Source organism: Saccopteryx leptura, chromosome 3 (genome assembly GCF_036850995.1).
Source record: "Saccopteryx leptura isolate mSacLep1 chromosome 3, mSacLep1_pri_phased_curated, whole genome shotgun sequence".
Taxonomy (NCBI): domain Eukaryota; kingdom Metazoa; phylum Chordata; class Mammalia; order Chiroptera; family Emballonuridae; genus Saccopteryx; species Saccopteryx leptura.
Window position 1 is genome coordinate 117637321 of NC_089505.1, and position 22379 is coordinate 117659699.

Here is a 22379-nt window from a genome sequence, read left to right on the forward strand (position 1 = left end):
CCCCTCTTCAAGCTGGTCCCCATCCCGCAGCTCCACCGTGACTTCTTTGCCCTGGATCCAGGTTGTACCTCAGTGTCCAAGAGCTCCACCCATATGGTGTCCCGGTTCCTCCTTCCGTCCATCTTGTCTGAGTTCACCACTCTGGTCACCTCAATGGCTGGAGATACCAGTGTCCGCATCTTTGAGCAGCATTTGTGAGTCTGGGGTTTCATGGAGGCTGAGCTAGGCGAGATGGGGGCCTAGGCTCGGGGAGGTGATAGCCAGGAGGTGAGACCATCCATCCTTCCCTCCCACTAGGAGTTCAGAGCCAGACATCTTCAGTCCTTGTGCCCTTGGACAGCTGGGCCCAGCGCCCCGCCCAGCAGCTGAGCGGCACCTGCTGCTTCTGGGAAGGAATTTCTTGCAGTGGAGGAGACCAACCCAGCAGGGTGAGGGCATGGCCTGGGTGAGGGTGGGTGTAGAGTGACTGAAGGGGTAGTCTCTGACCTTCTGGGGGGACAGGACGGGACCGAGAGGGATCTGCCTCCAGACCCCCGTTGTGACCCTCCCCCACCTTGTAGCTGCCAAAGCCTTGCAGCGCTTCGAGCCCGGGGGCGACGGGAGCTGCGGGCGGATTGCTCCCCGGCAGAGGTTCTTGCTCCTGGAGGCCGTGGATAAGAAGGTAGATGTGGGGCCAGGGGCTGGGTGGGAGAGGTGGCTCTATGAACTCACTGACCCTGACCCCTGACTTCCAGCTACAGCTGCTGACTTACAACTGGGCTCCAGACCTAGGGGCAGCTTTGGGCCGAGCGCTGGTTCGCCTCGTGCAGTGGCAGAATGCACGTGCCCACCTCATCTTCTGCCTCCTCAGCCAGAAGCTTGGACTCTTCCATCATTGTGGCCAGTTGGACTTCCCAGTGCGGGATGAAAAGGTGCCCACTGATCGGGCTCCTCCTCTAGTCCTGGCTCCTGAGGGGTCAGTGTAAGGACATACCAGCTCAGAGGCAGGGGGAGGGGACAGACCAAGGGCAGAAGTAGTGGGAAGGGAGAGTCAGAGGAGGCCATGGCGTGGGAGAGAAGGTCTGAGGACAAAGGCCTTGCACCCATTGTGAGGCTCCATCTTTCTCAGGAGCCAAACCCATTCCTGCTGCCAACTGTGGAAGCAGAGACCCTCATCCGGAGTGCAAGCGCCCCTCTGAGCCGTGAGCAGGGCAGGCTGAGTGGGTCCTCTCGGGGTGGGGGCCCACTTCCCCTGGACACATTCCCCTTCGATGAGGCCCTGAGGGATATCACGGCTGCCCGCCCCAGCTCGTCACTCGGACCTGTTCCGAGACCCCCTGATCCTGTCACCTACCATGGACAGCAGTTCCTGGAGATCAAGATGACAGAGCGCAGAGGTGAGGGCACTGGGCCAGACAGTGGCAGGGGCGATCTGTGGAATCATGGGGGGGAGGGGCAGCAGTCCTGCGGGCCACTGCTAATGCTGCCACCCTCCAGAACTGGAGCGCCAGATGAAGATGGAGAACCTGTTTGTGACCTGGCAGCAGCGTTCCACCCCAGCCAGCATGCCCATCAGTGTGAGTGGCCCGAGCCCGCCTCCAGGAGCATCCCGTGACCCTTCCCTGGCCACTGCTCTAGTGCTCACTGCCCCATTTCCCCAGGCCGGGGAGCTGGAGACCCTGAAGCAGTCATCCCGCCTGGTGCATTACTGTGCAACAGCCCTGCTCTTCGACCCAGCAGCCTGGCTGCATGGACCCCCAGAGACCTGTGGTCCCCCCGAGGGGCAGGTAAGACTCAGGACTCCTGGATTTCTCCCCTGGGACCTCCCTTTACCCCACTAGTGAGCTCTATTCCTCTACCCCCAGTTGGATGGTTGATAGTGGGTAGAGCCTTCCTTAATTTCCATGCCCACAGCGGCGCCATCGCCCTGAATCGGGGTCTGGGAGCCGAGAGGCCCCCACAAGCTGTGAGGCCTTGGATGGGCCTCCGCCAGTTGCCCGTGAAGAGCCTTGGCTGAAGGAGCTGAGCCTGGCGTTCCTGCAGCAGTATGTGCAGTATCTGCAGAGCATGGGCTTTGTGCTGGTGCCTTTGCGGCCGCCCTCGCCCGCACGCAGGTGAGCCGTCTCTTCCTTCCTCCTCCTCTCCTCCTCCCCCTCTTCCCCTCCTCCTCCTCTCCTCTTTCCCTCCTTTTCTCTTCTTCCCCTTCTTCTCCCCTCCTCCTCCCTTCTTCCTCCCCTCCTCTTTCCCTCCTTTCTCTTCCTCCTTCCCTCCTCCTCCCTTCTTCACCCTCCTTCTCCCTTCGCCCCTCCTCCTCCGTTCTTCCTCCCCTCCTCCCCCCTCCTCCTCCCCTCCTCCCCTCCTTCTCCCCTCCTCCTCCCCTCCTCCCCTCCTTCTCCCCTCCTCCTCCCCTCTTCTTTCCCTCCTCCTGATAGGGCATCAAGCATCTCCTTGAGTTATTTTTTTTAAATACCAAATGTTTTGTTTTTAATTACTTTATTGATTTTAGAGAGAGCTAGGGAGAAAGAAAGAGACAGAAACATCAATCTGTTTCTATATTTGCCCTGACCAGGAATGGAACTGGTAACCTTTGCATACCAGGACGACACTACAACCAATTGAGCTATCTGTCTAGGGCGCATCTTCTTGAATTTTTCTAATGAAGTCTTAGACACACAACCCCCTCCCCCCACCGTCCCCTCATGGGTGTCTCCCCACGTTCTCAGCAGCCTCTCTGGCTCTGCCCTTGTCCTCTCACTGTAGACAAAGGCCTGGTCTCCACACTGAGCACTGCTTGCACTTCCCCTTAAAGCAGCAGTGCCCTGCAGTCTCGACCTGGACTCCAGTCCCAGCCTTGCCACTTACTCAGCTGGTGCCCGAGCAGGTCCATCCCTCCACGGACCTGTCTCCTCTGCTATAAAACTAGTCTCCATGCAGTGGATTGTGAATCTGATGCTGTAGTCCCCCCACTGGCCTGCCGCATCTTCTTGTCTCTCTCCCTTCTCTGCAGCACCGGCCGGCTGCGGGCCATGGCTATCCTTGGGACAGAGGGTCGGGGCTCCTTCTCCTGCCCGAAAACCAAGACAGATGGGAGCCCCAAGGTAACACATCATCAGGTACCTTCCCGACAATGAAATTAGTGATGCCCCAGACACCAGTGTCACTTGGCCTGAGTTACAGTAGTTCCCCAAGGCCAGAGGTCAGTGACCCCGGGTGATGACTGAGGCCACTGATCCCCATCTGACACCGTGAAAGTCACTGGCCTAATATACTTCTTCCCTCCTGATCTGAAACTGGTGAATCCCCAACTCTTGTCCTTGAACCCGTCTTTCCTTTTTCAGAGCACTGGCTCTCTAGTCACCACCTACCACCTACAGCGGGCACTGCCCGGGGGCATCATCCTCATGGAGCTGGCTTTCCAGGTGAGGGGGAGGAGCACTGAGGGGAGTCAGACCCCTCTGTCTCGTGCCCTCTGACTTCATTTTCACCCTCTCTCCAGGGCTGTTACTTCTGTGTCAAACAGTTTGCCCTAGAGTGTTCCCGAATCCCCATGGGGCAAGCCGTGAACTCTCAGGTATGTGGTAGGGACAGGGGAGTATGGCGTCTCGGGCATGGTCAGTGCCCCCCCTGGCGTGCCGTGGCCAGTAAGCGTGCTGTGTGGGTAGTCCGGCTCAGTGATGGTCCTGTGCTGTGCGCTGCCTAGGTCAGTGGTCTTTCTGGTCACTGCAGGTGGTGCAGAGCTGTAGTCAGCTGTAGCAAGAGGGTAGAAGGCAGTCCAGCACAGTGGCTGGTCTGGCCGAGGTCCTTGTGGCACTGACAGCCTGGCATTGTGATCAGTCCATGACCATAGATGGTGAGACAGTGCGGACATTTGAGCCAAATGCATCATCTGACGCATGGGTAGTTCAGTGCCATGAACAGCCCTGGCCTAGTCTAGAGCTGGGGACAGTGTGGCTGGCATTGTCAGTGTAGTCACTAATACCTAGAATGTGGACTAGAGCCCCCCAGCATACCCCTCAGTTGTTATTTATGCCGGTCTGCCTCGAGGCAGGGCCTCTTCCCCACGAGAACCAAGCGCTCGAGTGCTCAGATGAGTAAGACCTGAAGCCCAGTAGTTCAGCCTCATCAGATGCCCCCCAGGGAGTGCGAGGGCTAGTGGTTCAGCCCCATCAGATGCCCCCCAGGGAGTGCGAGGGCTAGTGGTTCAGCCCCATCAGATGCCCCACATGGAGTGCGAGGGCTAGTGGTTCAGCCCCATCAGATGCCCCCCAGGGTGTGCGAGGGCTAGTGGTTCAGCCCCATCAGATGCCCCCCAGGGAGTGCGAGGGCTAGTGGTTCAGCCCCATCAGATGCCCCACACCGTGTGCGAGGGCTAGTGGTTCAGCCCCATCAGATGCCCCCCAGGGAGTGCGAGGGCTAGTGGTTCAGCCCCATCAGATGCCCCCCAGGGAGTGCGAGGGCTAGTGGTTCAGCCCCATCAGATGCCCCCCAGGGAGTGCGAGGGCTAGTGGTTCAGCCCCATCAGATGCCCCACACCGTGTGCGAGGGCTAGTGGTTCAGCCCCATCAGATGCCCCCCAGGGAGTGCGAGGGCTAGTGGTTCAGCCCCATCAGATGCCCCACACCGTGTGCGAGGGCTAGTGGTTCAGCCCCATCAGATGCCCCCCAGGGAGTGCGAGGGCTAGTGGTTCAGCCCCATCAGATGCCCCACACCGTGTGCGAGGGCTAGTGGTTCAGCCCCATCAGATGCCCCCCAGGGAGTGCGAGGGCTAGTGGTTCAGCCCCATCAGATGCCCCCCAGGGAGTGCGAGGGCTAGTGCATCCTTGGGCCGCACACTTAGTTTCTGAGAGATCAGGACCTGCTTGGGCCCAGTCTTGCACCCTCCAGCACAGGCAACGTAGGCTCCTCTCAGATCTAGACAGCTCGTATCCAACCCGTAGATTGTTGCCTTTGGGTGTGGGCACCTAGTCCAGCCATCTCTAGATAACGTGATCCGGGAAAGCTTGGTAACTGTGTGCAGGGAACTGCTTGAGCCTGAATGCTCAGAAGGGAGCTATGGACGGCAGGTGCTCGTTCACACTCAGCAGTCGCACCGGTGGGCAGGACCCATCTCCATTACTCTCCCAAGCTTCCGGAAGCCCTTCTGGCTTCCCTGGCCCTGATCTCCACGCAGCTTGGCACTCTGCCTCTCCATGTCTAGTCTCTAACTCGACTTAAAATTTTAAATTGTTTTATTAGTGCTGTTGTTTATTAAGTGCTTACTGTATATACCAAGTGAAGAGGAGTTTTATGCCCATTGTACGGAGCAGGAAATTGAGGTTCATGGAGGTTCAGTAACTTGCCCCAGGACACAGAGTTGGTAGGGGCAGTACTGGCTCTCTGACTGAGGCTCACCCTTGGTTACTGCAGATTTCACACTGCCTCTAACCTTATGAAGACCTTTCCTTTATTCCATGGTAGATCGGAAAGTGAAGCAGAAAGGTGTGACTTACCCGAGATCGTGTAGCTACTCTGACTCCTAGGCTGCTGCTTCCACTCCAGTCATGTCCTTTCCTATCGACTGCTATGCCCAGGGCCCCCAAGGAAGTGCTCGTGTAGATGCTGCCATTCTGGTACCATCGATCCGATTGTTAATACACTTTCAGAGATGGTGATCTCCACCAAGAGAAGCATCAGCTCCATCTCTCTGCCATCCTCCCTCCCTCCTTCCCACCTCCCTCCCTTCCCTCCCTTCAATTAGAGGAGGCACATCCTGGCCCAGCCTAGGAAGGATATCCCAGATGAAGCTTTACCAGGGAGAAGTTAGCCAGGTTTGGGAATCAGGGAGCATTCCAGGCAAAGAGAACAGTGAGTACAAAAGTGTAGAGAGAATATGTGATGTACTTGGGAAGAGCAAGTAGTTGGATGGGGAAATAAAACTGGAGAGATGGGGAGGGACCAGCAAAAACTTTCTGATGGTCAATAATTACACACCTGGCCTACCCTGACTGCCCTGTTGAAAATGGCAACTACTTTACTTCTTGATTTCCCATAATACCATCTTTGAACATACTGTGTACTCGCTCTGTCCAGTGTTTGCTGTCTTCTTTGCTCACTACTCAAAGGTATGTGCCTTGAGGGCAGGGGTTTGTTTCCCAGCTTGTCCCCAACACCTAGAACAGCACCAGGTAGGCACTCCACAAGTATTTGTTGCATCAGTGAATCTGGCAGACTTTAGTGGAAGCTGGGATACAGAGTAAAAAGTCCCATCTCTCAAAATGGTCAGTTTCACGTAAACAGGGCTCCAATCGAAGTGTAAGAAAAGAGGACAAACGGAGGGCTTCCCGGAGCTGTTCAAGCAGAGGGGCCCGCAGCAGCAGGGCGGACCCTGAGCTGTCTTTTCCCATGCGAGAGGAGGGAAGTGGGAACGTGCCAGGCAGTCCGTGCCACCACGTCCTCACCCAGCCCTGCCGCCTCCCCAGCTGTCCATGCTGTTCACCGAGGAGTGCGACAAGGTGCGGGACCTGATGCACGTGCACTCGTTCAGCTATGACTTCCACCTGCGCCTCGTGCACCAGCATGTGCTGGGCGCCCACCTGGTGCTACGGCACGGCTACCACCTCACCACCTTCCTGCGACACTTCCTGGCCCACCACCCTGACGGGCCCCACTTCGGTCGCAACCACATTTACCAAGGTCAGTGCCCAAGGGCAAGAAAGCTAGTGAACCTGAAAAAGAGTAGGCCACAAGGTGTGAGCCGGTGGGACTGATTCCCAGGGCCAGACCTTGTCTTTCTATCCCTTACTGTTGATTGCTTCATGTGAGTTGGACCCTGTCCCCACATCTCTCTTAACTTCTTCACAGTCTGTTTCATATCAGTTTAGGTCCTGTGTCGTGTATCTGCGTTCTGCTTGTCCTGAGCCACTTTGTCCCATCTTACTGTTCCATGGGGCCCCAGGAGCTCTCCAGAAAGGCAGGGCCAGTCTGCTTGTTAGAGTCTTAGGGACTGCTAACCCCCAAGCCCACCAGATCAGTGTGTCTGTCCCAGGATCACTCTCCTGTCACTTGCCCCTTAGGGACCCTGGAGCTCCCCACGCCTCTCATTGCTGCCCACCAGCTGTACAACTATGTGGCTGACCATGCCAGCTCCTACCACATGAAGCCACTGCGAATGGCCCGGCCGGGGGGCCCAGAACATAATGAATATGCCCTGGTGTCGGCGTGGCACAGGTAAGGATGAGAAGAAGCTGCAGTCAGGGCCATCCTCGCTGTAGGGAGACCCTTGTTTTCTTGGGCAGAAGGGGTGAGGTTGACTTCATTAGATTGTCAGAGTTGACATCCCATCCCCACCGCACAGCTCTGGCTCCTACCTGGACTCCGAGGGACTCCGTCACCAGGATGACTTTGATGTGTCTCTGCTTGTCTGTCACTGTGCTGTACCCTTTGAAGAACAAGGAGAGGCTGAGCGGCATGTCCTGCGGTCAGCAGATCCCCCACTTTGATTGTGCCCATTGCCCAGCCCACCCGCTGCCTGCCCTCTGTCTCCTGTCTCCTGCTGTAACAAGAGTGTAACACACTCTTGCCCCTTCCCCACCCCAGGCTGCAGTTCTTCGTGGTGCTCACCAGCCAACGAGAGCTCTTCCCCAGACTAACTGTGGACATGCGCCGGCTCCGGAAGCCACCCAGACTTCCCCCTGAGCCAGAGGCTCCTGGGAGCTCCGCTGGCAGCCCTAGGGAGGCCTCCGGGCTTGGTCTAGCTCCTGGCCCAGCTCCTCTGTTCCCCCCACTGGCAGCAGAGGTGGGTGTGGCACGGGCGCGGCTGGCTCAGCTGGTACGACTAGCTGGAGGGCATTGCCGCAGGGACACCCTCTGGAAGCGCCTCTTCTTGCTGGAGCCACCAGGGCCCGATCGGCTACGGCTAGGGGGACGTTTGGCCCTGACTGAGCTGGAGGAGCTCCTAGAAGCGGTCCATGCCAAATCCATTGGGGACATTGACCCCCAGCTGGTAAGGAACTGGGGGTTCCAGATGGGGCTGGGGTGGAGGGTGCAGGGTGGCTCTGGGACAGCAGATCCAGGCCTGTGGATGCTCCCCCAGGACTGCTTCCTGTCTATGACGGTCTCCTGGTACCAGAGCCTGATCAAGGTTCTCCTGAGCCGCTTTCCCCAGAGTTGTCGCCATTTCCAGAGTCCAGACTTGGGAACTCAGTACCTGGTAAGTCCCCTTGACCCTCCTCTGAAAAGGGAGACTCACCAGAAATAGTCATCAGAGAAATGACAGGTGTCCCCCTCAAGGAATTTCCCCAGCCTGACCAAGCAAGCTCTGCTCTGGAGAGATGCCTAGATGGGAGGAGACTGCACAGATATACGTAAAACCCTGAGCACTGAGTGCTGGGCCACAGCATGCGATTCATGAGAACTAGAGCTCTGCCTTCCAGGGCTCACAGAAACACCAGCCGCCTTGGGTAGAGAGCTGGAGGGCCAAGGTGTAAAATCTCATCTTGCTTGGTTCCGGAGGCTGCAGACCCAGAAAGGACCTCTTGGGCTTTAAAGCCTTATTCCTACCCAAAATGTGGCTCTCAACACCAGGAGCATCAGCACGACCTGGGGACTTGCTGAAATGCACTCTCAGGCCCCCCGCCCGACCCACTGACTCAGAACCTGCCTTTTAGCCAGCTCCCCGCTGACTGGTGCACACAGTAGAGGCTGCAAGCACTGCTGGGAAGGACAGGTAGAGAACAGAGCTGCGGTGGTAGGCATGCGCAGGGGGGTTAGGAGACTGGAGAGATGGGCTCAGTGAGAGCACTAGTCAAGGAAGGGACAGTCAAGAGAAGGCTTCACAAGAAAGAGTAGGAGTTGGTTTATGGTGATGAGTCCTGCAACCTAGGATGTGTGGGGAAGATCAGTTTCACGGTGTCCTGAAGGGTCATCCAGAGAAGCAAAGGTTCATCTGAGTAAGGCTCGGCCACCGCCACCGGGGCGTGGATGGCTGTGCAGAGGAGGGGCTGCTGGGGGTGGGGGAATGCTGAGGCAGAAGTGAGCTTGGGAAGGGGTGGGGTGTTGAGTCTGAGGTCCATAAGGACCTTCCAGGACCAATTTATGTGGGCAAGTTTGTGTGTGCATCGGGGAATGGCACTCTGGAGAGAGCGCTCTGGACATGATCTGTATGAACGGGGGTCACTGCAGCCCTGGGAGTGGACGGAATCGCTCAGGGAGTTTGCAAAGCTGAACATCAGGGATGGACAGACAAGAGGAGATGGTCCCAGGGGAGGTCAGAGAGATTTAAGACCTGGGACAGGACAGGGGGCAAGCAGGGGTCATGTCAAGGGCTCTGTTGGACTTCTGTGCCAGCTTAGTACAGGGCTTCTAGATAGATGACTTCAGGAACCTTCCAACAAGCCCCCACCCCTTCACTGTGATCAGGCTGCACAGGGGCCAGTGTGGATGTGGACTAAGGTTCAGTCTGGAGCTGAGGTGCTGGGTGGAGGCGGAGTGCAGGTGGGGTCAGGTGTGCTGATGGAAGTCACCCTTCATACCAGTCCCGCCCACTTCCAGGATGCCCTCAGGAGCTGCGACACACCCCACTCATTTTGTTCTTTGCTGCAGGTTGTGCTAAATCAGAAGTTCACTGACTGTTTTGTGCTAGTGTTTCTGGATTCCCACTTGGGAAAGACGGTAAGGACAGGGGTGAGAGGCTGTATCCCAAGTGCTATAGCCTAGAGTCTGCTGAGGTTGGGCTGCCTACCCTGTCCTCCTCTCACCAGTGTACCCCCACTTTGTTCCCCAGTCTCTGACAGTGGTTTTCCGAGAGCCCTTCCCAGTACAGCCCCAGGACAGTGAGAGCCCGCCTGCCCAGCTGGTCTCTACCTACCATCACCTTGAGTCTGTCATCAACACAGCCTGTTTCACCCTCTGGACCCGTCTCCTCTGAGGAACAGACCACTGAATATTGCTGCTCCTCAAATCGTGGATCTATAAGATGACCCACTTTTAGCAGAACTGATCAAGCCCTTCTGTGCCCCAGCACAAGCCCGGACACTGAGGGATACCAAAGGTTCTGTGAAGACATCTGGCCGGGTCTGCAGCCCCCGTCTAGAAGCAGGAGCTGCCCTCTCTGAACACAGCTGCTGACCAACCCAGAGGGTCAGCTCAACTCCCTGAGGTTCCTGTCTCCTCTCAGGCGCCTGGGCCCTTCCAGAAGGGGAGTTCTTCCTCCTGCTCACCTGGTGGAGCCCCAGGAATTCTCTGCACCAAGTAGCAAGCACTCACCTGAGAGCTCCTCTGCCTGAATCCTGCCTCTAAGTCATCCGCCTCCCATCTTGAGCTTTCTGGTCTTTTCTCTCTCTCTTTTTTTTTTTTGTTAGTGAGAGGAGGGGAGATAGGCAGATTCCTGCATGCACCCCGACCGGATCTACCTAGCAACCCCCGTGGGGCTAATGCTTGCATCAGCCAAACTATCCTCAGTGCCTGGGGTCAATGCTCGAACCAATCAAGCCACTGGCTGTGAGGGGAAGAGAAGCAGATGGTCACTTCTCATGTGTGCCCTGACTGGGGATCAAATCCAGGACGTCTGCACGGCTGGACCGATGCTCTATCCACTGAGCCAACTGGCCAGGGCCGAGCTCTCTGGCCTTAATTTCCCACTGGGACATCACTGTAGGGCGTTGCCATTGAGATAAGACACCTTGGTTCCAATCCCAGCTCTGCCTTTGAAGCACCTGTGAGCATAGACAAGTCCCTTTGCTTCCAGACCCTTGGTGTCTTAAAGCACTTCTATCTCCATAGCAACACTGCACAGACTGGAGGACTAGAGAGCTGTGTGTCCCTTTTCAACAGGAGGGCAGCGATCCAGAGAAAGTGAAGGGTTAGACACTGTGTGTCCCCCTGCCCCCAATAACATACACATGTGAAAGTGTTCAGCAGGTTGTCTTTAATTATACTCAAAATGCTCAACTCACTGTCCCAGAGAGGCTTGTGGGTGGACTGCAGGACCTCACTGGCCAGCTTGTGGGTGGCCCCGCTTATCCCAGTAGGAACGCAGCCAACTCAAGCCCTCCACTGTATCTCCTGAGGGGAGAAGGAGGCAGTGACACCTCAACCCATGAGGAAAACCTGTCCAATACCTGTCCCTCCAGTTCTCCCCCAGGGCCAGGCCTGGGGTCCCAGCCCACCGCTCACCTTGAGGCTGGTACTCGCAGCCTACAAAGCCTTTGTAGCCTTCATCTTCAAGCAATTGGAATAGATAGGGGAAGTTCAACTCGCCAGGGCTGCCAGGCTCCCCACGGCCTGGGACCTGTGCCACTTGCACATGCCCTGGGGACAGGTGTGGGCAGATGTGAGGCCTAATGGACAGGTGTGGGGTCGGGGTGGCTGGGAGAGGTGGGAGCACAGCAGATGAAGCTCCTGTGAAGAAAGGGACCCCTCACCAACGATGGGCAGGAACTCCCGGATGTTTCCTGTCAGGTTCCCGTCCATGATCTGCCAGTGGAATATGTCCTGGGCAGAGATGACTATAGTCAGAGACCCCTCGGGCCCCACCATTCTTCCCAGATTTGGATAACATGCCCTCTGAGAAGCACTCCTTTTTGTCCACATACCATTTGTAACTGGAGGTTGGGTCTTCCAACCTTCTGTAAGATGGCTGCCGCTGGGAGAGAAACCAGGAAGGCTGTCGTGACACTCAAGGAGAGCATAAGAATCAAAAGGACAGGAGGTGGCACAGGCTGGGGTGGGGGAAGCTCCTACCCTGTTGGGGTGAATCCAGGAAGTACTGGGGGTCAGTGATGCGGGTGTTAATGGGCTCCAGCAGTCCCACGAGGTTCTCCTAGCACCAGGTTGGGTCTGTGAATAGAGCTCTTCCCTTATGTTTGTCCATCTTGCATTGCTGGTCAAGCCCCTCACCGGTCCCTCTCACCTGGGCAGTGCCAGCCTTGTGCCTGGCTGCTCTCTGCACTATGTACCCCCTTTGCACACACATTCATTTGTGTGTGTCTGTATGTGTTCAGTGTCATCTCACCCGAGACAAAACCCCAGCTGCATGCCTCAGGTTCTCCAGAAAAACTGTCTCCATTTCACCCCTGACTGCTGCTCGATCAGCACCCTGGGGTACTCGGCCAGCCATCAGGTGAATCCTGTGGGGAAAATGGGACCGGAGAGGGTGGAGGAGTCCATCCCAGAGGAGGGCCTTAGTTCCCTCAGCTCCCCATGTGCACCTCTTCCAGCTGCCCTCCAACCATGCCAGCCCTTCCAATGGTCAGCCCACCCTCCTGCCTCAGACCTCGGTCCCTCACTTGGCCCCCCTGTACATTCAACCTCTCCAGTGACCTCAGCCTATAAACATGCTTAAGTCTCACCTTTTAGAAATTAGTTTGATCCCTACCCTTCCCAATAATTCCATGCTGCTTGTCTCTACTTCTTGCATCTCTCAGCTTATTACCATCTGATTTCTGCCCTCCCCCAATAGTGACCCCTTGTTGCCAGTTCTTTCTCAGCCTATTTGACCTGCAGGATTTGACATTTATTTGATCAGCCCCACTTTGAGCCTTCTACCTTCCATCACCACCTGACTGACCTTTCTCAACCACATCCAACCCCAACAAACTACCTTTCCAGCCTTTTGAACTCTGCTGAACACACCAAGCCTCCTATTGCCTCTGGCCACTGTATCCCTGCCTGAAATGCTTCTTACATCAAGCAAATGCCCATTCCTTAAGACCCAAATCAACATCAGTACCTGCAGGAGGCTTTTTCTGATTACCGACAGGTGCCTTACTCTGCTCCCACCGTTTCCATGAACTGACCCGCCCTCAAATGGGTCCCTCCTGTTTTCTGTTTACTGCGCTATCTCCCTGGTCAGGTTGAGCTCTCAGCATGGGATCCCAGCAGGAGAGAAGCATGAGAGAGTTGCCAACTGAGAATGACATACGACAAAATACACGAAAGGCAATTTACAAAAGCCCAAGCCTGCAGAGATGGAAAAGTGCCAATGCGCTCAGATTTCTGAGCCTCTCAACACCTGATGCCCTCATCTCCCAGCCCCGAACTACGTGCGGCAGGGTCTTGGGTCACTGAGGGGAAGGAGAAAAGGACAGGATACCTGGGACAGCCCAGAGCCTTGGCGTACAGCACAGCCTGCTCCAGCCCCTCTCGGAAGGCCGCCTGCCTCCCGGGAACGGCCCCCAGACCCATTTCCCCCTTCTCTCGATCTCCTGCAGAGAGAACGGGCCTCAGTCTCCGGCTCAGCCACCCGGCCCCCACCTCCCAGGCCCCGGGCTCCGCGGCGCACCCGGGGGGGTGTTGATCAGCACCAGTTGCAGCCCCGCTTCTCGTGCCGCGCGTGCCAGCGCCTCCGGCGGCTCCGCGTACGGCCAGCCGATCTCGGCGGCCTCGAAACCCGAGTTGCCCGCTGCCCGCAGCCGCGCGGGGAGGCCGGGGAGCTCGGGGAACAGCCACGACACATTTGCGGAGAAGCGTAGCGGAGCCATGACCCGCTGGCAGCGCGGGCAGAGTCCACGGCGGCCGGAAGGCGGAAGCAGGTGGGGCCGGGCGGTCGCGTCCGGAGCCCGCGGAGCTGCTGCGCCGCCGGCCGAGTGGGGGCGCGCTGGCGCCGCGAGTCAGGGGCGTGAGGTATCTGCAGGCCTTTTTCTGGTTAGAAAAGCAGAGTGTTGTAAAAACTGTGGACAGTCCAGAAAAGTGAAATATTTCAAAAGACGAGAAAGGGAAGCTCGGGGAGAGTCGAGAAGGCCGAGCGAGGACAGCGCGGCCCAGACGCAGGCAGGGAGAAGGCGGGGAGCCCCGTGCCCCTTCGGCTGAGTTTGGGTTGGCAAGTAGGAGCGGCCTGCCTCCAGGGCCCAGTTAAAATGAAGGAATGGGACTTGAACACATACATAGTATTTTTCCTCATTATAAAAATAGCATCTGTTCATCATGGAGCATTTGAAAGCTTATAGCCAAATAAAGAACGTTTAGACCACCGGTTATCGCACCACTCACCCATGAGTTTCCCGTACAAATTAAAAAAATAAACGTGGTTTCTTTCTTAGAAAATTTTGATCGTACTGTATATGTGGTTTTATGACATGATTTTCATGTAATATTATTCTGTGAGCATTTCTCATGCCCAAAAATAAAATTCAATTTAGTAAATTGTAAGAACTGATTGGCTTTACTAAACAATTCATGAATCAGGCCACAGCTTACCTAGCAAGCAGAGATACCCAGAAGAGTTACACAAGATGGAAGACTTTCATAGAAAGAAGGGTGGGGCAAGGAAGTGTTGAACCTGAAAAAAATATTCCTGCTAAAAAGAACTCATCATTAACCAGAGCCTAGCAATCATTGTTTGCCTTGCGCACTTCAGGGAACAGCCACAGACCCCCTCTTACCTGAGCATTGTGCTCCTCTCTCTTGAGTCAATCCTTGTAAGAGGGTTCCCAGGATGGAAATTCAACCAATAGAACTGAGATTTTCCTCATCCAATCTTTACTAACCAAGCAGAATTACTCCATCCCATCCAATCAGGACAGTGCTTTTTGGACCAATCAAACTGCGATAATTCGGAGTCCTCATTTCCATGAAAACGGACCAATCCTGGACTGAGGGCAGGAACTCTTCTCTTTATAAGTCAGCTTCCCCTCTGCCTCCCTGGAGTACACTTTCAGTTGCAGTTGGAGACTGTGTTTTCTCCTGCTGAGCAGCAACACCAGAATTGTAACACCAAGGTGGACTCACATTCACACTATTTCGCGGTTGGTGACAAAAGTCATTAGCAGAAGAAAAACGAAAGTTCATTGGAGAAAGTAAAAGTTCAAGGTGACCATGACTTGTTGGCTGAGTTGTGTTTTCCATCAGCTAGGCTTGCTGCTGGGCAAAAAGAAAATTTGCCTTCTCCCAGGTTACTAAAGTAGATACACCTTCCTCTCAGAAATGCAAGGTATGTCTTTTCCTATTTGGGATAATTGATGAAGAGTTGGGGCAGAAGGGAGATAAGAGCTTCCTATGTAGACCTTCCCAACACCAATTTTAGCTGAGGTGTCCTTAATTTTTATGCCTGTGTTCTTCAATGTTCTTCAAAATCTTTGCATTAGCTGCTCATTGTTCCACACTAGACAACCCAGAATTTATCATACTACCCTGTTGATGGACATTAGGGTTTTTCAATGTGTGTGCCTACTATAAAAGCACTTTAATGCACCTCTCAGTCCAATCTCTGAATTGTTTTCTTAGGTTCTTTTTGTACAGATGTCCATTAAAATGTTTGTCCAAGTCTTTTACAGTCATGTGCCACATAACGATGTTTAGGTCAATGAGGAACCACATATATGACAATGGTCACATAAGATTATAATGGATAATAGGCAAAAAGTTAGTTTGCGATGTGGAAAGAAAATGCTGGATCCGATGACGATGTTGATGTTCCTACTGGCTCTCTGTGATGCGAGAAGGCTCAGCATGCTGTCTGCCCACCGTGTGCACTCCTGAAGCTGGGGCCTGGACTTAGCACAGGAGTAAGGGGAGAGGGCGGGGTCCGAGGGAAGCTGGCAGCCTGCTGCCCATCCACACGGGACCGCAGCGCCCCTGCACTCATGTGCTCAAACACTGTGTGCACGAACTCACTTTCTTTCCCTCCATTTCTCTTTATCTCTCTTTCCTTCTGGTCCCAGTCCTCTCTCTCCCCTGTCTCTCCCCTCCCCCTCTGATTGGGCAGATTCCTCGGGTTGTAAGTACACGGTCGAAAAACAGGAATATGTGTAGATTCTTCATGGCTGTGTTAAATTGCTTTTCAAAACATGTTGTACGTTTACACTCCAAACAGTATATGAGTAGAAGTCACTTGGTCTATTTTCAGGGTTAGCTTTGACAGAAGGAAGCACAGAGTGCACCATTAGGAGCGCCCAGCTTCCCCTCTCTTCTGTCGCTGCTAGCCTGCTCCCCAGGCAGGCCCGCTCAGACACCTGCAGGCCAGGCTGATCTCATGGTGAATCCAAGCGCTCAGGTTCCATTCCTGTTCTGCCTCCAGCAACAGGTTGCCACTAGCTGTTATGGATCACTTGATTTCTCACCCACTGCAGTTGGCATTATACCTGGCACTTTGACTTGTCCTGGACTGTTTTTCTTGGGTGTGGTCCAATCAGGATGTGACCTCACTGAGTTTAATGATTTAATCAAGCAGAAGTTCAGCATGTTTACAATCCAATGTTGACGATACAGAGTAACATCTAAAGGAAGTAATTTCTTTATTAATATTGCACTGTGAATCTCTAAGTATGAAAATCCTATCTAAGACTTTATTTCTTTTTTAAAAGGAGTTAGTTTAATTACAGGTGGTACAGAATTCAAGGTAGAACAAAGTCTGAAAAACATATAATACTTTGATAGGACTGTGGGCTAGGTGACTGACCTACGTCACAGCTGAGGTTGAAATGGCAGCGCGAGAAGAATTAAAGAGATGAGCCACTGCATGGTTATTATGATTTACAAAAGTTCATACTTAAATATACAACAGGCTCCAAGACACTTCATTCTAGCTTTAAGTAACAAGAGATGCTATGATAGAATCCAAACGTTAAAACAGGAATGGAATTAAGGATGGCCATTGCCCCAGGCTCAAGGAATAGCTTACTTTTTGCCACATTTCTTAGTTCCACCTGTGGCAGGGGCCCTTCCCCACGGCCTCCAGGAGTTTCTTCTCCTCTTTTTGCTTCTGCTTGAATGCCTTATCTTACTTGTCCATGTCCTTGGCCTGCTTCTAGGGCTGACTCAAGGGTTTCTTCTTGCCGCCTTTGTGACCAGACATGGTGCCTTTAACCCCTTCCCCTTCCCCAGTCCCTGCCACCAGAACTTTGACTTTAAAAGTACCGTTATCTGCTGGGATTTGTAACAGGAACAAAATTTATCCAACCCCCTAATGGTCTATACTTTTTTTTTCTTTTTGAGAGAGAGAGATAAGCATCAACTTGTTGCTTCACTTTAGTTGTTCATTGATTGCTTCTCAGATGTGCCTTGACTGGAGATGGGATCAGCGACCTTGGGCTCAAGCCGAGCCATCAGCCCCTTGCTCACGCCGGCAACCTTGGGCTCCAGCCAGCGACCTTGGATAATGTCAGCAATACTATATGCTCAAGCCAGTGAGCCCGTGCTCAAACTGGCGACCTTGGGTTTCAAACCAGTGACCTTAGCGTTCTAGGTCAATACACCAGGGGTCAGGAACCTATGGCTCGTGAGCCAGATGTGGCTCTTTTGATGGCTGCATCTGGCTCACAGACAAATCTTTAATAAAAAAAAAAATGTTAAAAATATGAAACATTCTCATGTATTACAATCCACTCATTTCCTACCGCTCATGTTCATGGTTGCAGGTGGCTTGAGCCAATCACAGCTGTCCTCTGGGACAACAACAAATTTTTATTTGGATAATGTGTAATATACACGGGTCGTTACACATTTTAGAATATGTGGCGTTCATGGCTCTCTCAGCCAAAAAGTTTCCCAACCCCTGCAACACACTATCCACTGTGCCATCACTGGTCAGGTTCCACTCCTTTGCTTGTATACCCTTCAGGGCAGCAGAAATGGTGTATGAAATATATATGCATGACTCACTCTTCCTCTTAATTCCCTTAAAACACGTTCACTTAATATATCAAAATAAATACAAAAGGAGAACAATACCTGTGAAAATTATTTTCTTTATTCATTGTTTGACTGTCTGTAGTTTATACAACTTTGCAATATAGACATTATCACAAATCTTGATTCTTTGCATTTAACTTTTTGTTTTTTAGTTGAGAGGAGGAGAGATAGTGAGGCAGACTACTACATATGCCCTGACCAGGATCCACCTGGCAACACCAACTGGGACCTAATGGTTGAGTACCAAGCTATTTTTAGTGCCTGAGGCTGATGTACTCCAATGGAGCTATCCTCAGTGCCTGGGGCTGATACTGAAATCAATGGAGCCACTGGCTGTGGGAGGAGAAGAGGGACAGAAGGTGGAGAGGGAGGTGAGGAGAAGGAAATGGTCACTTCTCCTGTGTGCCCTGACCAGGAATTGAACTCGGGATGTCCATATGCCAGGCTGACACTCTATCCACTGAGCTACCAGCCAGGACCACATTTAACTTTTAACCAAAGAATTTGCACAGGTATGGCAATTAGTTAAGGTAGCAATAATTTGTAAATAGTTACATGGATAATGGCTAAAACTTGAGTGTACAATTGAGTCTCATTTGAACACTGGATTGCAGTTGCTAATGCAGTAAAAAACAAAACCCAAGTGAAATGCAAATAAAAGCCTCAATCAAATTCCATTTTATACCTACCAAATTGGCAAAAAATTTAAAGACAGACAATATTAAATATTGGGTAGTATTGAAAACAACTAGAACATTTACTGAAGATGAGTATAAATCACTTCAACCACTTTGGAAAACAATGTGGTATTAGCCCTTTTTTGTGTGTGTGACAGAGACAGAGAGAGGAACAGATAGGGACAGACAGACGGGAAGGGAGAGAGATGAGAAGCATCAAGTCTTCGTTGCAGCATCTTAGTTGACCATTGATTACTTTCTCATATGTGCCTTGACCAGGGGGCTACAGCAGACCGAGTGACCCCTTGCTCAAGCCAGTAAACTTAGGTTCAAGCTGATGAGCTGCGCTCAAACCAGATGAGCCCACGCTCAAGCCGGCAACCTCAGGGTTTTGAACCTGGGTCCTCTGCATCCCAGTCCAATGCTCTATCCACTGCTACAGCACCTGTTCAGGTTGTGGCATTAACTCTTAAAGCTGAACTTTCATACACCCTTGACCCAGCAGTTCCTTCCCTAGGAGTATGCCCTAGATACATTTTTACACAAGTGTACTGTACCAGGAAACAAGTTCAGTGATGTTCATAGCAGCACTATTCATGAAACAGAAATATGGAACTAACCCAAATCATGTATAGATGACTGTGGAATAACAATACATTGTTATATATAAAGTGAAGAGAAAGCTAGTGGCTCAAAGGATAAAACTGAGTTTGCTTTTGTATTAGAGTAATACACAAAGAGCTTAGTGAAGTGTGGGTCAAATTGAAAACATCAGTGTGAACACATCAAATGGATAAATCTCAGAAATATAATCTTGAATGAAAGAAGCATATCACAGAGAAATATATACAGTATGATTTCATTTCTGTTAAACCAAAAGCAGGGAAAACAAAACAATATCTTGGGTACACATTATATATCTTTATAAGACACTTACATCCATAAAACTATGAAGAAGAGCAAGTGAATAATGATCATAAAATTGAGGATGAATGTGACCTTTGGAGGAGGAGGCCATGGGGATGACATTGGAAACTTCAAAAGTAATGATTGTCCCCTTTCTCATACTCTGGGTGGTGTGGTCCTGTATCTTCATTTTATCACTATTCTTTGGATCTTATATTTTATAAATATCATTTTGTGTCTGTTTTATATTGAATAAAAACAAACTTAAAACCTTCTGTATGCATACTGCCACCTGTATGCATTACTGCCACCTGTTAGCACATTTCATGTTATCATCCTCGTTGTAGCATCATCATAATCTCAAGGTTTTTCTACAGACTTGGCTTGTTTGTATATATTAAACTGTAATTACCACTTTTTAGATTCAGCGTGTCACTACTCAGTCTAGAGGTCTTTTATTGTATTACCTGCTCAGAACCTTTGGTAAGCAGCCTGTAAAATGGTCCCCAATGATCTCTACCTCTTGGTCTTTGTGTCCCTTCTCCTTGAATATTGGTTGGACCTCGCAACTCATTTCTAACAAACAGAATACAGCAAAAGTGGTACAGTGTCACCCCAGAGCCTAGTTACAAAGAGGCTGCAGCTTGTGTCCTGGGCACCCTCTCTCACTCTTTCACTCACTTGCTCTGAGATAAACCAACTACCATATCGTGAGACCTACATGTCCAGAGACTGACGCCTCTGGCCAACAGCCAGCAAGGACCCGAGGCTTGCCAACAGCCTTGTCAGTGAGCTCGAAAGCAGATCAGCTCCTGTTGAGCCTCAAGATGATTGTACCCTGGCCAACACCTTGATTGCAGCCTCATGACAGACAAGGTTTGAGCCAGAGACAGCTGAGCCACACCCGATTCCTGACCTACTGAAGCTCTCTGATAGTAAATGTTTGTTTCAAGCCACTGAGTTTAGGGGCAACTTGTTAGCAGCAATAGAGAACTAATAGAGGATCTCTTTCTTCTTCTGGGTACAATTCCCTCGTTTGGGGGAATTTTATCACTTTCAGTTCTTTCCCTTAAGGTGTAAATGAGTGCTGCCATCTTCTTATATGATTATCTCTTCAGAGACACAGTGACTGGTCAATGAATGGGCACCTGACCTACGATGTCTCAGCCACAGCACCTGTTGTAGACATTGTGGTTGTCCACCAAACATCCATTCCCTCCTTTCCCCTTTCTAGGGAACCATATGTCATGGGGACAGTCAGCCAGAGAGAATAAAGCTCATGTACAAGCTTAGTGGCAAAGAAAACCCGAGAGAGACATTGTACTCAGCACTTGGCACCTCTGTAAGGGAACCAACCAGGCTGGCCTCCATTGCTTCGTCTTAACTCTTTCCAAAACCAAAATGGACCAGAACTAACTTGCTTTTCCCATCCTAAGATGCAGCATTGTGCACATTTCAAGAAACACTTGGTTCTCCTGGTTAAAAATAATAATAATAATAATAATAATAATAATAATAAAGATCTGAACCCTGGACACTGGGGCTATGTATTTACATCATATTATGAATTTATATAATTTCATGTAGCTTGCAAGGGTAGGCTGGATGACCACACAGAAACTTAGGGATTTTAGTGTCTAAGAGGGAGTCTTTATCCTTCAATCTCATGAGTTTATTTATGCTGATGTTTTATTTCACCCAGTCCTCATTAAGTGCTTTTCTGCGTTGCTCTAATACAAGAGCATTTGCATTTCTATTTCACTTGCTTTTTTTTTTTGAACTACCAGTCTTTTTTTTTTATCATTTTTATGCAGCATGTTCAAACCAGATTTTATATATCATGTTATATATTTTCATATCCAGCCATGTGTTCAGTTACAGCTGCCTAGATTTAAGAATATCAACATTCAAGTGTCAGTCTATTTTTTTTTTTTTTTTTTGAGCCATTGAGTCTGCATTTCTAAGGCTTTGGAATTTAACTTTCCTACTTTACTCAATTTTACCAGTAATAGTCCATATCACACGGATTCATGAAAGCTTGTAACTGTGTCAAGAAGGAAACTGAATCTCCGGTTAAATTTTTCTTTCATAGGCTTCTATTATATTCAAGCATGTCATAGAGGAATATGTGTAGTACATCTAACATGAGGACTCTAACTAAAAGTTCAGCACATTTAAACAGAATCATCTCACGCACAGTGCATTGAATAACATCATTATACAAAACAGTACTGAATCACTTTATAAAATTTGTGCTTGCATGAGCGATCATCTATATTCTTGGAAGATTATAATATTTACCATTCCATGTTATACACCCTTTAAATTTTTCCATTGATTTGAGAGAGGGAGAGGAAGGGGGGGAGGGAAAAAGAGAGAGAGAAGCATCAGCTTGTTGTTTCACTTAATTGCTCCGTTTAATTGTTCCGTTTAGTTGTGCACTCATTGATAGCTTCTCATCACAGCTGCCCTGACCAGGGGATCAAACCCATGACCTCAGCACACCAGGGGTGACACTCTATCCACTAGAAGCACATGTAACTAGCGCTTTATCTTTAGTTTCTATTCCAATTGGGTGATTGGGTCACATCCAAAAACTCCTGTTGTGCCCCTCCCTTATATAAGCATGCTCTTAGTAACACAAGAAGGCTCTTGCAGCCTTAACTAATGGAGTGTTAAGTAATTAACACACCCATCCATATGCAAACTTTAAACTTAAATAAAACCAATATATGTATGACTCAAAGGGTACAAGTGTGATTATTCAAAAAGTTGGATTTTTTTTTTTACATTTGGAGTTTTGAAAAATCTCAGTGACCCTGACTATGGAATCTTCCTCTTCCCTTGTTTAATTTTCACACTCATGAATTCTACCAATGATGTTATGCATATATTTTTTGCAATATACTTTTTTCCATATAACAGTATATGTAGGAAGTCTTTCCTTTTAAAAATGTAAACTCAATCTATCTTTTTCTTTTTTTTTTTTTTGTATTTTTCTGAAGCTGGAAACGGGGAGAGACAGTCAGACAGACTCCTGCATGCGCCCGACCGGGATCCACCCGGCACACCCACCAGGGGCGACGCTCTGCCCACCAGGGGGCGGTGCTCTGCCCCTCCAGGGGTCGCTCTGCCGCGACCAAAGCCACTCTAGCGCCTGGGGAAGAGGCCAAGGAGCCATCCCCAGCTCCCGGGCCATCTTTGCTCCAATGG

General features: G+C 51.1%; 2 protein-coding genes across 6 annotated transcripts in view; one reads left to right on the plus strand and one right to left on the minus strand.

Annotated features, from left to right (window-relative positions):
* SZT2 (SZT2 subunit of KICSTOR complex) overlaps positions 1-10871 on the plus strand; it is a 58169-nt gene extending 47298 nt beyond the window's left edge. For all 4 annotated transcript variants that reach the window (XM_066376064.1, XM_066376065.1, XM_066376066.1 and 1 more), the window contains exons 55-72: positions 62-194; positions 298-428; positions 561-661; positions 735-911; positions 1109-1376; positions 1477-1556; positions 1641-1766; positions 1894-2093; positions 2987-3077; positions 3318-3398; positions 3476-3550; positions 6438-6651; positions 7032-7185; positions 7313-7435; positions 7555-7960; positions 8051-8167; positions 9559-9627; positions 9740-10871. In XM_066376064.1, the coding sequence (XP_066232161.1) occupies positions 62-194; positions 298-428; positions 561-661; positions 735-911; positions 1109-1376; positions 1477-1556; positions 1641-1766; positions 1894-2093; positions 2987-3077; positions 3318-3398; positions 3476-3550; positions 6438-6651; positions 7032-7185; positions 7313-7435; positions 7555-7960; positions 8051-8167; positions 9559-9627; positions 9740-9883 (2690 nt within the window). In that variant the 3' untranslated portion in view covers positions 9884-10871. The remainder of the gene's footprint in view (positions 1-61; positions 195-297; positions 429-560; positions 662-734; positions 912-1108; positions 1377-1476; positions 1557-1640; positions 1767-1893; positions 2094-2986; positions 3078-3317; positions 3399-3475; positions 3551-6437; positions 6652-7031; positions 7186-7312; positions 7436-7554; positions 7961-8050; positions 8168-9558; positions 9628-9739) is intronic.
* HYI (hydroxypyruvate isomerase (putative)) lies at positions 10863-14424 on the minus strand. Of its 2 annotated transcripts, none has more exons than XM_066376070.1 (9): positions 14337-14424; positions 13238-13596; positions 13049-13160; positions 11969-12083; positions 11698-11776; positions 11550-11599; positions 11379-11448; positions 11131-11265; positions 10863-11019 (listed from the first exon to the last, which is right to left on the minus strand). In XM_066376070.1, exons 2-9 carry the CDS (start codon positions 13434-13436, stop codon positions 10946-10948), a joined length of 834 nt encoding a protein of 277 aa, XP_066232167.1. In that variant the 5' UTR covers positions 13437-13596; positions 14337-14424; the 3' UTR covers positions 10863-10945. The 2 variants fall into 2 exon arrangements, with proteins under 2 accessions (XP_066232167.1, XP_066232165.1); XM_066376068.1 differs by having other exon boundaries at positions 11550-11620.
* Positions 14425-22379: the final 7955 nt, after the last annotated feature.

Coding starts and splice junctions, on each gene's coding strand:
- HYI (XM_066376068.1), bottom strand. CDS start 13,436: ATGGCTCCGCTACGCTTCTCCGCAAATGTGTCGTGGCTGTTCCCCGAG. Junction 11,621..11,697: donor CCTGGATTCACCCCAACAGG/GTAGGAGCTTCC, acceptor GTGTCACGACAG/CCTTCCTGGTTTCTCTCCCA. Junction 11,266..11,378: donor GGAGTTCCTGCCCATCGTTG/GTGAGGGGTCCC, acceptor ACCTGTCCCCAG/GGCATGTGCAAGTGGCACAG.